The sequence below is a fragment of the Dromaius novaehollandiae genome, chromosome Z, assembly GCF_036370855.1.
Source record: "Dromaius novaehollandiae isolate bDroNov1 chromosome Z, bDroNov1.hap1, whole genome shotgun sequence".
In the NCBI taxonomy this organism is placed as follows: domain Eukaryota; kingdom Metazoa; phylum Chordata; class Aves; order Casuariiformes; family Dromaiidae; genus Dromaius; species Dromaius novaehollandiae.
This window is the reverse complement of record NC_088132.1, coordinates 57463876-57477931: the sequence shown is the minus strand read 5'-3', so window position 1 is coordinate 57477931 and position 14056 is coordinate 57463876. Positions and strand designations below refer to the sequence as shown.

The following is a 14056-nucleotide window of genomic DNA, read 5'->3' as shown; positions in this document are numbered from 1 at the left end:
ACTGTCTTTTTGGTAGCAGATTTTTTTAGAGGGGGAATGAGGGCCTGCCTCTACTCTATACACAGGATCAGTGAGTGGCCTTGCTTTTCTAATCTGTTTTCTTTCTTATATCTCTTACAATTTTGTATTTCTGTTACTTGAACTCTGAGAGTTAGGTCATTTTTTGAGGATCATATGATAAAATTTCAAGCACATGTTGTCTGTTTTGGTGAACCTGTAAGAGAAGGGTTAAATCAAGTTTATTTTGAATCATGGGTTTACTCATGCACAGGTTTAAATTAAGAGGTAGTTGAGCTATGTCAGTCCACATTTGTCAAAGATTTGTATTCAATCTATAGGGCTTTGTCATGCCACAGCTGTAAAAATATCTCGCACAGAAGCATATCTTTTCCCTAATGCAGGATTAGGAATGGGAAAGAGATGACACTCAAGTCTTCACTTTTATATAGTTTCTTAAATAACCTTTATCTGTGTGCTTTATGTATCTAGCAGGCATGCGTGGTAATTTTAAAAACAGTCCATGAAGAAATGTGATGTGTTTGCTACCTTCATATAGTGTAAATCTGCTCAGTGTTGTTAGCTTTTTTTTTTATTCCTAATCCATTATACCCTTGTTAAATCATTTAGATCTGAACGGTAGATTCTTTGGCAAAGGTTCTATGTGTTATCTGATCTATTGTGCAGTACCTGTTTAACGTTTTGATGTAGTCAATTAATATTAATGAATAATGAAGGCAAAAGTATTTCACAGATTTACATTAATTCAAATGAGTTATGAAAGTTAATTTCTTGTTTATAATGAAATAGTTTTTAGTGTTTCTAATGAGAATCCAATATGTTTAGAATCATCCAAAAAAGAAGCTGTAGTTTTACATGTCGCCTATAATACAAGAGCTTGGACAAAGAAGAGAAATGCAAAAGGGGAAAATCAGCTGCATATTGCTGCTAAGAGAGGAGACTTGTCTTTGGTGAAAACTCTAATATCATCTGGAATTTGTGTCAATGAAACAGACAACGCAGGTTTGAATATTGCTCTATTAGGGACATAGTTTGTATGTAATTTTATATAATGTAATATTTTTATAGTTTATATGGTTTCATATAATTTATATATTTTTATATAATTACGGACTCTTGATTTGTGGTATAATTGTGGTGATTCTTGAAACAATGCAACCACAATGCTTTAGAAGATAGCTTCTCTTCATTGTTGTTACATTTTTATTGAACGAGAAGAACAGATTGTTTCTTTAAAAATATTTCACTTTTAAATATTTTTATAACAAACTATTTCAAATAACATGAATTCTTGGGCATACATTGTACTGATCACAACAGCAAGGATGATTTTATAGATAGGTATGGCTGCTCATAAAGACATATATGCACACACATTCCTCACATACAGCCTTTACATGAAACCTGTATAGCTATGGGGTGGGTGATAAACTGTGGACAGTCATATAAGCCTTTATGGCTGCTTGAAATTGATTTTTTTCTCACCTGATGTGTGGAATTATTGGTAAAAAAAAGAAAAGTGTATTTACGTATATAAATTTAGGATTGGATCCAAACTTTTCAGATGGGGGAGGGAGAGGAGGGGAGGAAGTAATTTGATGAGCATAAGCACAACCAGTAAATAGCGGTTTCCCTAGATTTCTGTCTCAGGGTGGAGCGAATGCAGCATTTCCCTCAGCAGAGGCATTAGTCAGGCTGTGCTCCTCTGCTGAAGAGCGCATTTTCAGAGAGTGTGTGGAAAGCTGGGATGGGCGAGACCTCTGGCCTCCAGGAAATTTGGTGGAAATTGATGGGTGGATTGGAGAGTTAGGAGGGTGCTGATGCCTGTGCACGGCAGTATATTCATGTGTGTGAAGCACAATCACACAAACCTTATTTCCTTAGGAAATGAGTCTAAAAATCAAATGACAAGATTATTTTTTTCCTCCTTCTTCCTAAATGTACAATTCATGTCTATTTTTGTAGTCTCAGAATGGATGGTATTCCATTCTGGATCCGTGGCAGACTCGATATCATAAAATGTCACTGGGATTGGAAATCAGGTTATTAATATTATGTTTCTGAGTTATTATAGTCTTTCTACTCTATTATTTTGTTCCTTTTATTTTTTTAGTAGTATAGTAGAAAAATAAACAGTATTTTTCTGGCTAGTATTGGATACATTTTTCTCTAAAGTAAGCTGAATTAAACAGAAAATAATTTACCTCGGGATTTCAGGATTTCCTTGTTTAAGAATTACCTTAAAGAGAGTATCTGACATTTCTTGTATATCAAATACAACAAAATGTATAATTGCTCATTAGTGATCTGTATGGATTTTTTCAAATCAGGTGCATGCTGTACATGTCATCTTGCTTTTGTTAGGCTGGACAGCAATTCATGAAGCTTCCAACAGGGGATTTACTGACGTGATCTTAGAGTTGCTGAAAGCTGGTGCTAATATTAACAGCAGAAGTCTGGATGGTACTTTGCCAATACATGATGCTGTTTCTGGCAACTATTTGGAGGTACAGTTCTTTTACATTAGTTTTCTTGGGCCTGGTTTCCAGAAATGGACAAGCAAAGCAAAATGCTGGTTGAAATAAGGGAAGTCAAAGTTACATACAATTATATTGTAGATTTCCACTTGGAAATAGAACAACATTCTTTTAAGTAGTTAAAATTAGATGAAGAATTACTCTTCAACAGTTAGTTGACTTTTTCAGTCCATCAGGCAAATCAAAAAAAAAAAAATCAGAAATTCCCCATGGTACTCTCGCACATTTTTGCCTTTTTAAAAATAATGCTGAAACCCATAGTATTCTCAATTTAAGTTACAAAAAGATGTTTTGATGTAGATATTTTCCCTTTAAAAGAAATTAAAGCAAACATAATTAACCCCACAGAACTTAATTTTAAAAAGAAAATGAGAATGTTTAAAGAAAAGCATTACTTTTTCTTTTCTTTCAAAAATTAATCCTTTCAGACAAATGTGTCAGATTTGACCAAAGTTAATGAATAATTCTGGTAACACCCACACTTGCATATTTTGGAAAATAGACTATTAATCAGAAGAATTTCATTAAGCTCTCATGAATACATCTCCTTTTGAAACATATGGGAGTTGAATACATTTATCAGAAGACAAAATACTGCCCTAAGAGAGCAGAGACCTTTGTGGGCCAGAAAAAGAAGCAAATCTTTACTAGTTAGTGAAAAAAATGACTGGTTTTTAAACAGCAGTTTTTTTCTTTACCCTACATAAAATCAGGAGTAGCTACACTGAAATAAAAGAAGTAATGCAATGACTAAAGAAGATATCAAATCTAGTATTTAAAAAATGCGTTCAATGATAATTTTTCCCTTATGTTAAATTATTCTGAATCATAAATGTTTTCTGCATTCCTGTTTAAAAATACTTCAGTTTACTATTAAGGAAATCTGTCTGAAATTCTATTTTAAGGGTATGGGAGAAATTGTGGTATCTTTTCAACAGTCAAAGCAAAGGATACATTTTAAGATCACTTCACATCGCATGCATGAAACAACAGCCACCTGCCAGTGGCCGCACTACAACTGGTTGTTTCTAAAGGGCCAGATGTCAAAAATTATTTCTGGGAACAGTTCCAATAAGAAAGTAATCCTACATGGGGGAGCCTTACTGATGTTGTCTTGCAGCTGTATTTAGTTTGTCTGGGTTGTTTCCCTCCTTCATTTCAGTGAGAATGTAACAAAATTATATTAGCAAAGGAATGAGAGAAAATCATTGCTATAAATAAACACTGTATCTGATATGTTTTTCCTATATTTAAAACTGGGGGATGTCTATAGGCACTCAGAAAGCTCACTGTATTAAAGTCAAGCATTTATGCAGGAGAAAGCAATCAGAAAGGGAGCAGAGAGCTGGAATCAGAAAGCCATGACTGCCAGCAAGGCAACTCATGGGCGATTTATATCCTCAAGGAAATCTTGTGGTTCTTTGTAGCATATCTGGGCCATGACACTGAACTAACTAAAAACTAATCCTACAAAAACAAGGTTTTGTTTAGATCAGCCCCTAAAGCAGTTTGAGAACCATGCTAGTGTAAGGAGAGGAATGGGACTGTGTGGCCCATGACAGAGAGGGAGGATTCTGGCAACCCCATCACAGACCAGTGTAGGCGGCTGTGGAGCTGAGACCTCCATGCACTTGGGTCCCCCCACCCTGGAGACCTCCCAAATGCAGGCTGGGGCTTCCTCTTAACGTGGGCTTGGGGGTTGAGAAAACCTAGTCACAGGAGCCACTTTGCATCCCTGCTTAGCTGATAACATAAACATACTCCTTGAGCTCAGCCAAATGTCTGCCTTTTATTTGAATGAACAAATTAAAACATGTTGTTTGGCACAGTGAGTTCCAGGGAACTGAGCATAAAAAGAAGATGCCAGATTGACTGAAATGTATCACCTCTATTCCTGTTGAAAGAACTGATTTTTCATCACACTTACCTTTTCAGTGAGGAAAGATAAAATGAAGGGGATGATTTTAGAGGCCTGGTACCTAACTGTCAATAGGGTTCTTGAAAATATTTAAGTTATTATCCAGTATTTTTTTTTTGAAACCAATGGAGAAGGTTATGACTGATTACTTCACTGCTCTAAAGACAGCACAAGAGATTTTGAATTTCTATAAAGTATTGTTCTTTCTGATGCTTACCAGCACTCTGAATATTCATCACAAATCCAAAATACAAACATAAGAAAGAAGTAGAAATGCTAAAGATGGGAAATCGTATGTACGAAAATTCTTTAACATCCAAGCTCTGACCCTGGTGACACTTTCATATGAGCCGATTTTTAAGGGATAGATGATTCTACTGACGCTACTAATCTTACTTCCACATTTTAAAATTAAGCAGAGATATGCAAGTGATTTAGCATTGGGACAGAAATCATCAGTGCACATAGCTGAAGAACAGAACTGCTTTTGAATGCCTAGAGAAAAATTCCACTTCTTTTCTGCACTCTGTTCATAATGCGGTTTACCAGTTTCTTTTAAATTAGATCTTTGATGTTTTGTAACTGTTCTCTGTAACAATACCTTAAAAATGGTAAGTTTAGCAAGTTGTGAGTTATTTGTGTATTTTAATGGAAAAATTGAAAGTGTAAAATACAAATCTGTGTTGTTAAAAGCCATTTAAACCTGTTTGTTGAACTGCAAGTGTAAATGTAACAGATTTTACTATATCTGATTTGAATCTGTTATTTGTATCTTATGATAGATACAATATGCATAGTTGTGTTATATGTACACAACATGAATAATTACAATACAAGCAATATATAATAGGCAGTGAGAATTCTACTACAGCATGGAGCAAATCCCCATGAGAGGGATGATTCGAGCGAAACTGCTTGTGATAAAGCTTGTGATGATGAAATGAAAGAACTGCTGAAGTCTTATGGTGCTATTGACTCTGGACTTTCTGTTAAAACTACTGGGGTTACAGGTATGTTGGTTCCGTAATGGAAATCATAGGTTTATACTCTAGTCTCAAGGTAAAAAATGAACTTAGAATGCTGCTGATTTGCAGAGCTGCATCTTGCATGACCCTGATGTTTTTAAATTTATTAACTCTTGATTATTATTTATTCATAGTCAGAAAATAGGATGTGTGATTTTTTTTCCCCTAGAGAGTCTGAGGAATAAGGACATATTTGGCTCCTTAGATTTCCTTTATCTTCCGTATTTCCCTTCACGTTAACCTTGTATTTTTGAAAATAGTATTGGTAGCTTTAAAAACTATTTCCCTAGGTTACCTAAATTTGATCTCATTTGCATATACAAGATATTTTCTCATTATGTAATCTGCCATTGCATCTTCGTAACCTATATTAGCTAATCAACCTATTATGCTGCTACAATTTGTTTTTAAATTATATTTATTCTTTCTTAATTGTGGAGAGAGGAAATATAATCATCCTACTCGGTCAAGAAGATCAAAACTTATTTGTTATGACTGCTGTAAAAATGATGATGCAGCTTTGGTGCCACAACATGAGAAATACGATGAGGTAAGTATAGAAAATAGAAGAGCTTTGTAATACTGCTTCATAGTGTAGTACTGTATAATGTCATTTACTGACTGAATAATATTAAAATATCATTAAAATAATTAACCCTTCAGTCTATATAGAAAACAGCATCCTGCTGAGTAAACGGTGGCTTACAGTATATGGTAAGTTTGTATATTACCACTTCTCTCTGTTCATGATTCCTGCACATTTGCACTTATTGTAGGCAGCACTTACATACATTTTCTATTGCTCATGTGAATGGAAAAAGGTCAGGAGTCCTGAAGTTTTTCGTCAGATTTTCAAAATGTCTCTTTGGAAGCGTAATGATTTTTTTTCATGAAAATTAAAGTATTTAGAAATAGTTTAATCTTCATTTGAAATACACCCAAAGATTTTTGCACAAACTATATATTAAGAAAGCTCTTGCTGGTAGCTCTAGGGTATGTCTCCATTATCCAGGTGATGTTATCATGGTGAAGTTCACTGTTTAATGCTTGCAGTGTGCTCAAAGGTGGGGCTCTAAGAGTGGACTAGTTCAAATGCCTGGGTAAAACCTGGTTGTGACAGCCCCTTGCAGAACATACACTTGGCACTCTGTATGACTGTGATACCATGCCCCGTTACCTTCACACAGTAGCTGTTTCCCTGTGTGGAATGACTTGAGTGTACCAATATTTATCCTGTGAGCCATTCATCGTTGGCTGTGTGGTACACTTATCTCTACCTCTTACAATTATTTCTGTATTTGTTAGCATGAGTCTGTTGCTGCCATAAAAGATACAGAACAGAAGCAAAAAGAACTGTTGCTACTTGAATTGAGAACTTCCAAAGATGCAGGTAGAAGTAAATTCAAGCCGTTTCAGTAATTTTTTAGTAAATATCTGCTAGCATTGTTTTAAAAATAGTACTGCAAGTAATGTATTTGAACATCTCCTTTTGGAAAATACAGCTTGAGAATAAGATTTTAATCCCAGATGTGTGTACAAGAGTACTTCCAGTTTACACAGGAATGGATATGATAACAAAAAAAGGAAGCATGCCACCTGGAGGCATGAAAATATTTTGTGTTTCAAATCAACCTAATCATATGGAAAGGGGTCATTAGATAAGAATGCACACTGTTGGCAACACTCCTTAGTGATGAGTACATGAGATTCTGCTGGAGCCCCTCCATGGCCAAGAGCACCTGTGTGTGTATGTATTGTAGTGGATGCAGCATTTTCATTATAGTGTGGCTGCATTTTCAGGGGCCTAAAATAATTTATGAGGAAAAAATGAAAAATCTTAAGACAGACATTGGAGATGATGGGCAGTTTCAGAAATGCTGGTGCCTGGAGGTGTCATTTGTCTTAAGTTATCAAATCTCAGTTCAGATTAGTCTCAAGAGCCTACTAAGTGACACTGACTTCCCAGGAGATCACAATGCTGGTGCTGCATAGCAGCTTGAGTCTCTTGTGTCTGTGCCATGACCATGCAAGTGGCAGAGCGTGTTGCAGAAAGGCCTTTTATAAAAGTCTCTCTCCCTGGCTGCCTTTGCCATCTAGCCATGGCTTTGTAGTTTGGAGTAACCCCAGCCCGTGAAAGTTTTGCTCCCTGACAGAAGGGAAGTTCTTTAATTCCCCCCACACCCCGCCAGGTCTATTTCTAAGTTAACTTCTACTACTCAAGGCCAGATCTGTGATCGTGTTTGTGGAATCTGCTGTAGCTCCCAGCTGAAAATAGCTTGGAGCTTTCAAATTACTCAAATTATATTTAAAATAGTAAATTCATCCCTTTTAAAATAAATGTGAAATATGAAGTTATACAGCTGTATAGCTTCCAAGTCAAATCTGTGCGGTAAGAACTGCTAATTAAAATCGTTAAATTTGCTTGAAAAATGTTTGACAAGCAGATAGATGGTAAAACGGGCTGAGGCCTGTATGCATGGTAAAGCTGAAGCATTTGTACATGATAAGGCTGAAACAGATCTGTGCAATTCCCTAAATCAGGAGAATAAGAAGTATCAGGCTTGTCCTCTCTAGGAGCATGAGAGAAATGAACATGGTGATCCGTAACCACTACTGACAAAAACATTCATAATCTGGCATGTCTCAAATTAAACCATAGCTGTTGCTTGTGAGGAGGCCAATGAGACTGAGCAAGACCATAGAAGAATATTGACAGTTTTACAATATAGAATAAAAACCTCAGGGTGTTTACGTGCAATACAATCTGCTCAAAATAATAGAGCCTTTTGCTTTTAAGCTGCTTTAATAAGAGCAATATTTTAGTATTTTTCTATTTTAACAAATAAGTAGATGTTGGTAGGTACTATAAAACAGCTTTCTGGAAACATTTTATAATTCTTATTTTTAATGCTGTAATTTCCCATTTTTCACAATAATAGAAATCTTTAATTTCTTGTTTTGAAATTTCAAGAATTAGATTATAGGCATTTAGCATATTACCCTAGCAGTATCACCTGGTCATGACTGGTAAGCTTTCTGTTATGTTATACGTCTAAGAAAAGAGGACATCTAAAGAAGAATTTTAATTGCTCTTCTTATTTCAGAGAAATACAGCTGACAGCAAGGGAAAATTTATAACCCATTTTCATTTTATAACATGTAATTGTAACTATGTAAAACTATGGTACATGTGTTTTAGCACATATTTAACTTGGAACAGTCTAAGCTGATCAAACTATTTTATAATTCTTCAAACATAAGCATTTTAGCCACCTTCTTAAGACTGTGCAACCTCTGCAGGTAGGCTCCTGTATAACTGTCATGTTGTGCAGTTCTTTGCAAGACAAAGACTTTCAGAAAGGTTTCTGTGCTTACCAGCCATAGGACAGTGCTTTTATTTGTCCTGTTCTCTTAATAACTCCCTAGATGAGGCTATTGCTCATCAAAATTTCCTAGTAGTTGGGCTATTTATCTTTAACGTAAGTTTATATTTCATTCTTCCTATGAAGAATTTCATTAAAAGTACTTACCTGTAAATAGCTTTTAACATGCACAAGAGTATCAGCTAATGCTTTAACAGTATTTTCATTTTTTGGCTGTGTATTTGCTACATCAAGAATGTTATTATTATAATTATTCTCTACTTCTTATTGCCATCATCATTTTGGTTATGTCAAAATATTGGACAGATGCATATATCCAAAAGCTGTCTCAGATACAAGATACTTTGAATGAAATGCTTGCAAAACAGAAAACTGAAAGGGATGCCCTTGCTAAAAAATACAGGTAGGTAGAATACAAGGTTTGTATTTATAGAAATCTGTTTTTTAAAGCAGCACTGATAGAGGTTATTAGTTAGAGGCTATATGGTAACATGAAAGAAAAACCATGTGCTTTTCATTCAGACTTTCCTGAAGCATGATTCATATTAGCCTCAGTTACATCCAATAAGAGTTCACATCAAGGAAGAACTTCAAGGTTTAGCTAAGTCATACTAATCATTTACTGTACACACCATGAGCACTACTTTTAGGTAGTGAGCATAGATGAAGGGTGAAAGAAAAACCTGTAGCAGAAGTTAGGGGATGGAGGTGCTGAGCAATTAGATGACTTTTGCAGCATCAGGGAGGAAAGCAGTAGCAACTCAGACACTACGTTGAGTGTCCTTATCTCCAGTGCCGTTTCTTTAGCAATCCTAATTTGGGAGTGATCAATAAACAGCTCTCAAGAGCGATTCAGAACAAAGGCTTGCAGCATGCTCACAACTGTTCTCTTTCATTAGGACACCTTGGATATGGGCTGGGAGAAGACAGGGACCATGTGAATTGTCAGCTTCCTGTTGCTGTATCTTAAAAGGCCCCTTGGCTGAGGAAATTAATTTGCTTTCCTCTGAGAGGGATTACCTGAAGATTGGTCATGTCATGAGTGCACAGCTAATAATATGGCATAATATTCACATGCTGCTAGGCCATCTGATAAGGGTTCTTCCATGTAGCTCATGTGAGTAGTTTGGTCATGTAAAAGCTACAGTGTGCAACTTTCAAGTCGTTCTGTAGCAAACCATATAACCTGTCTGAGCAAAAAAGACTGAAACACCTTTGTCACAGAGCATTTTCCCAGCTATAAGAGATAAAATACATAGATTAAACAGATAAGAAAAAAAGAGGTTTTTATATGCAGAAAAGTTAGGATTCCAAATCATCCTGGTGAACAAACTAGTGACTAAATAAAGAAACAAGGACAGCATAATTAATTTAGCAATTATAAAAATGTATCTGCCTTCTAATATTGAGTAAAAGTGTTCCAGAGCAGTGATAAATATTTCTGAAGTGATGCAGATGCCCTGCAGCTAATGCAACAGCTATCCATCAAATGTAATGAGCTACATGCCAAATTTTATTATATTTCCTTTTTATTATTTATATGGTGAACATTTTATTTTTAAGTAATTAGCATATAACTTTTTGTCTCATGATACATGAATGTACAGAAGATGAGGAGGCATCAACATGTTTTCCTTTTTTCTGTTGTTCAGATAGTTGGCCCAGTGAAAGATCCTACTAATAGTTCTCCATTTTTATTTGTTCCTTTGAGGATATTAAAATATATCTCCCCTTTAAGAAAAGTGAGCCAAAAAAAGCATTGTATTTGTTAGTGGCTGTAAGTTACTTTGCCTATGTCATTCAAGTCATCACTATCTTTCCCTCTTACTTTCTCTTCAGTTGTGGTTATATCAGGAAGCTTTGCAACTTCTTCTGTACCTGTATAGCAAGAAAGTAACAAAGCTTCCCCGAAGAAACACTGCTAGAAAAAGCACGCAGAGTGTCACTGCCTTCAGTAGGGTTCCATCCTGGCCAGGGCTTACTCATGTCAGAGATCAACCTGATGCTGATATGCTGGTAGTATCATGGTTTATGGATACATGCAATAGCAAATAATCTTACAGTACAACACTGGAGACCAATACTGCCACACTGTGATTTAGCTCTGCTTAGCCTTGTTATGCACGAAATGGTCTTGCTGTACTTCTGATCCCCTCAGCAGTCCCTCTTTTTCCCAGACTGGGATAGTGTTACCTGCATAGCATCTCTGCTAGGGGTGGAGTCAAAAGCAAGCCACATTGCTATTCTTTTTCCCACAGCTTGTGGTACTGCTCTGTCTCCGGCAAGGTGCCAGAGCAGTGGTGCAATCAGCTGTCCCAGGAAAAGGGATTAGGAGAAAAGGGTATTGTGCTGGACTTGTGGCTCTTGCGCCAAAAGAAGTGGAGAAAGATATGGAATTCCCTTCCATGCGGAAGACCCCTGGGGAACGAGTCTCACAGGGAGATCAGCTCAACTAGCGAGCAGAATCTGATAACAGGAGAGAGATTCCCAGACTAACATACGATGTCCTAAACTACTCTGATTCCTGATCTCAAAGGTCTTTTTGGTATTACTACAGCTGTGGTTTCACAAAATGTTTTGTGGTGTAAATACAGTACGAAACCTCTGATAATATCATCCATTAGTAGCTCACCCTGAGCTTGTTGTGAAAGAATCCAAATTTGTACTGCAAAGGCACTGAATTCAATAAACTAATGTGTTCTGTGGTGATAAGAGACCAGCCAGTGATAATATAGACCAAGCTTCTATTCCGTGAATTAAGGGTGATATAGGAGGACAAGGCTATTACTGCAGTTTTGATGCTTTGCTTTGCGGCCTACTTCTAGACAGGATTCTGCAGTTTGTCATGCATAAAGCCTGGGATTTCAACCATAAACTTTATACATGATAAAAAGATTGTTCAAATTTTGGAGGGCAAAGTACCTTTAAGCAGATTCCTGTTCTTTGTGGATTACATCTATTAAACTGTTTTTTGTGTATGTTCAGAATAGCTGTGGTATCTTTATTTTTACTTTTCTATTTCCTACAGGGCTTCAGTGGAATCTTTTAAAAAAGGAGCACTAAGGGAACAATTAGTTAAGCTTGCTTCTAGGCAAAAGAGTCTGTTGATTGTTGCCCAGAACCAGAAGGAATTAGTCCAGAAAATACAAAATTACAGAAAAGAAAAGCAAGTGTATTCAACACATGCAGAGAAACAAATCTCAAACACAGTTATTTGCTATGGAAATGGTAAAGGACAAGATTTAACTGCTGATAAAATCATGTGTCCTGATGTAGTTACATTTAGTACAGGGCCCGGTGCCAGCATGCCTAATGGAAACAGAGTAGAAGCACATCTCTCTTTAGAAAATAGATTTTCAGCTCAGGAATGCAGCCAACATCCAAACAGCTGCTTGGCTGAGACAGGAACAAATAAAGAAGCAATTAGAAGCAAAGAGGTTTCTGATCATGCTTTGGCATCTGAAAACAGGGTAAGAGAGTATCCTTTCGATAACATGTCCAAGTTGACAAATGCTGTAGAGGTGGTGACATTGCCTTCAGAACCTGCTGTTTCCACTACTGAAACAAAAGGCTTACAGCAAAAAGACATTGATTGTGCAGCAGTTGCAGAACAAGGAAACAAGTCTCTAAATCCCACTTCAGTGACCAACACATTAAATATTTCAGAAGCCCGAAGCGCTGTCGTCAGTAATAATGTCTGTCAGCTGACCAGTGACTGTGAGCGGGTTCTTACTGCTGAGGATCTAGACAGATATGTAAATAAGAAAGATGCTTTCCAGCAGCAGCAAGAGATTGCGTCAACATCCACAGAGGACTTTCCTAATACTCTGCAGCAAATGATCTTTCAGAGTAGTGTTGAATCGTTCAGTGCCAACTCAATGCTTACAAGTCTTGTCTCAAATACAGATTATTCAATAAACCTCAACAAGAAATCTTCTTCCCAGAGCTGTAGTAATCAGGAATATGAACAAAAACAATTGAAGTACAGACGAAATAATAGGAAAAAACTTCAATTGATGGATCTACTTGAATTGGGAAGGATTAAGCCGGGAGAAAATGTTTTAGAATTCAAACTTCAGGTAATTGGTGAGAAATAATAATTTTAACAAATATTGAAAAAATAGACTACTAAAATGGGGAAACAGCAGTTCTCATAGTTTAGTCTATATCTTCAGCACCTAATATTGAAAATTGTTATTTATTATTTGCAGATCATATTTTATGACTTTTAGGGGAAAATGCTACAATGGATGACATCATCTGTCAGATCATGATTTTAACACCTAGAATATTGCATATGTAAAATTTGTGTTTGACTCTGCATATCAGTTTGTTAACATTTGTTATTGCTAAAAACAGAGTAGAGTGGTTGGTCTACATTTTGTAATATCTGATTTTAAAATTGGAAGGAAGAGAGATGTTAAAGTTTTTATGACTACATGTGGTTCTTGGAAGGCATTATCGAGTCCCTCAGATCAAGAAATGTAATATCAAGGATTTCACTGAGCCATGATAGACATGAATATATGCAAAGTTACTTGCTTACATACCAGCTGGTTCTATAGTTTACACACTGGTATGCACTAAACCTGTTAAAAAAAAAAAAAAAAAAAAAAAAGACTTCTTTTTAATATAAAAACATGCCCCTGTGCCCAAATACAGAGCAGATTTACATGGCAGCTGCCAGGGAACTGACTTAGTGCTTAGCAAGTGATGGAATTATTGAGGGTTGTTATTGACTGAATTCCCAGCTGCGAGCTAGTTAATTTCCAGGGCAACATATTGATTAAAACATGAAAGGTTCTTTTCAGCTAGCTCCCCAGGTGTAGTTAATGTAGAAAAGACTCCTTTTTCTGCATCTGTAATCTGCTCAAGAATGCTTTTCTGCTGAGATTAGCGATTTTATGTGTTCTCGTGTTCCATAACATAAGACATTGTGGATAGGTCACAAACTGCTCTACACTGGGTCATATCATAGATATATACACATTCTTCTTTTCTTTAAAGGACATGTAATATTCTTCAAAATGCCAAGATGACTAAATTGAAGGGTAAAGAATTCAATATGCTTACTGTCATCTTTCACGACTGTTATCTGTGATACCAGCTTGATGGATATGGGTTTTAGGGAGTTAAAACCCACTATAGAAATACTGATATTCTGGGCATAAAAAA

At 36.2% G+C, this 14056-nt stretch overlaps 1 protein-coding gene across 1 annotated transcript in view; it reads left to right on the top strand.

The window, feature by feature from the left end:
- LOC112987095 (ankyrin repeat domain-containing protein 31) overlaps window positions 1–14056 on the top strand; it is a 62849-nt gene that overhangs the window by 34316 nt on the left and 14477 nt on the right. Inside the window, exons 16-22 of the mRNA XM_064501377.1 lie at window positions 844–1020; window positions 2383–2525; window positions 5324–5483; window positions 5939–6048; window positions 6810–6888; window positions 9188–9284; window positions 11910–12960. Coding sequence (XP_064357447.1) covers window positions 844–1020; window positions 2383–2525; window positions 5324–5483; window positions 5939–6048; window positions 6810–6888; window positions 9188–9284; window positions 11910–12960 — 1817 coding nt within the window. The remainder of the gene's footprint in view (window positions 1–843; window positions 1021–2382; window positions 2526–5323; window positions 5484–5938; window positions 6049–6809; window positions 6889–9187; window positions 9285–11909; window positions 12961–14056) is intronic.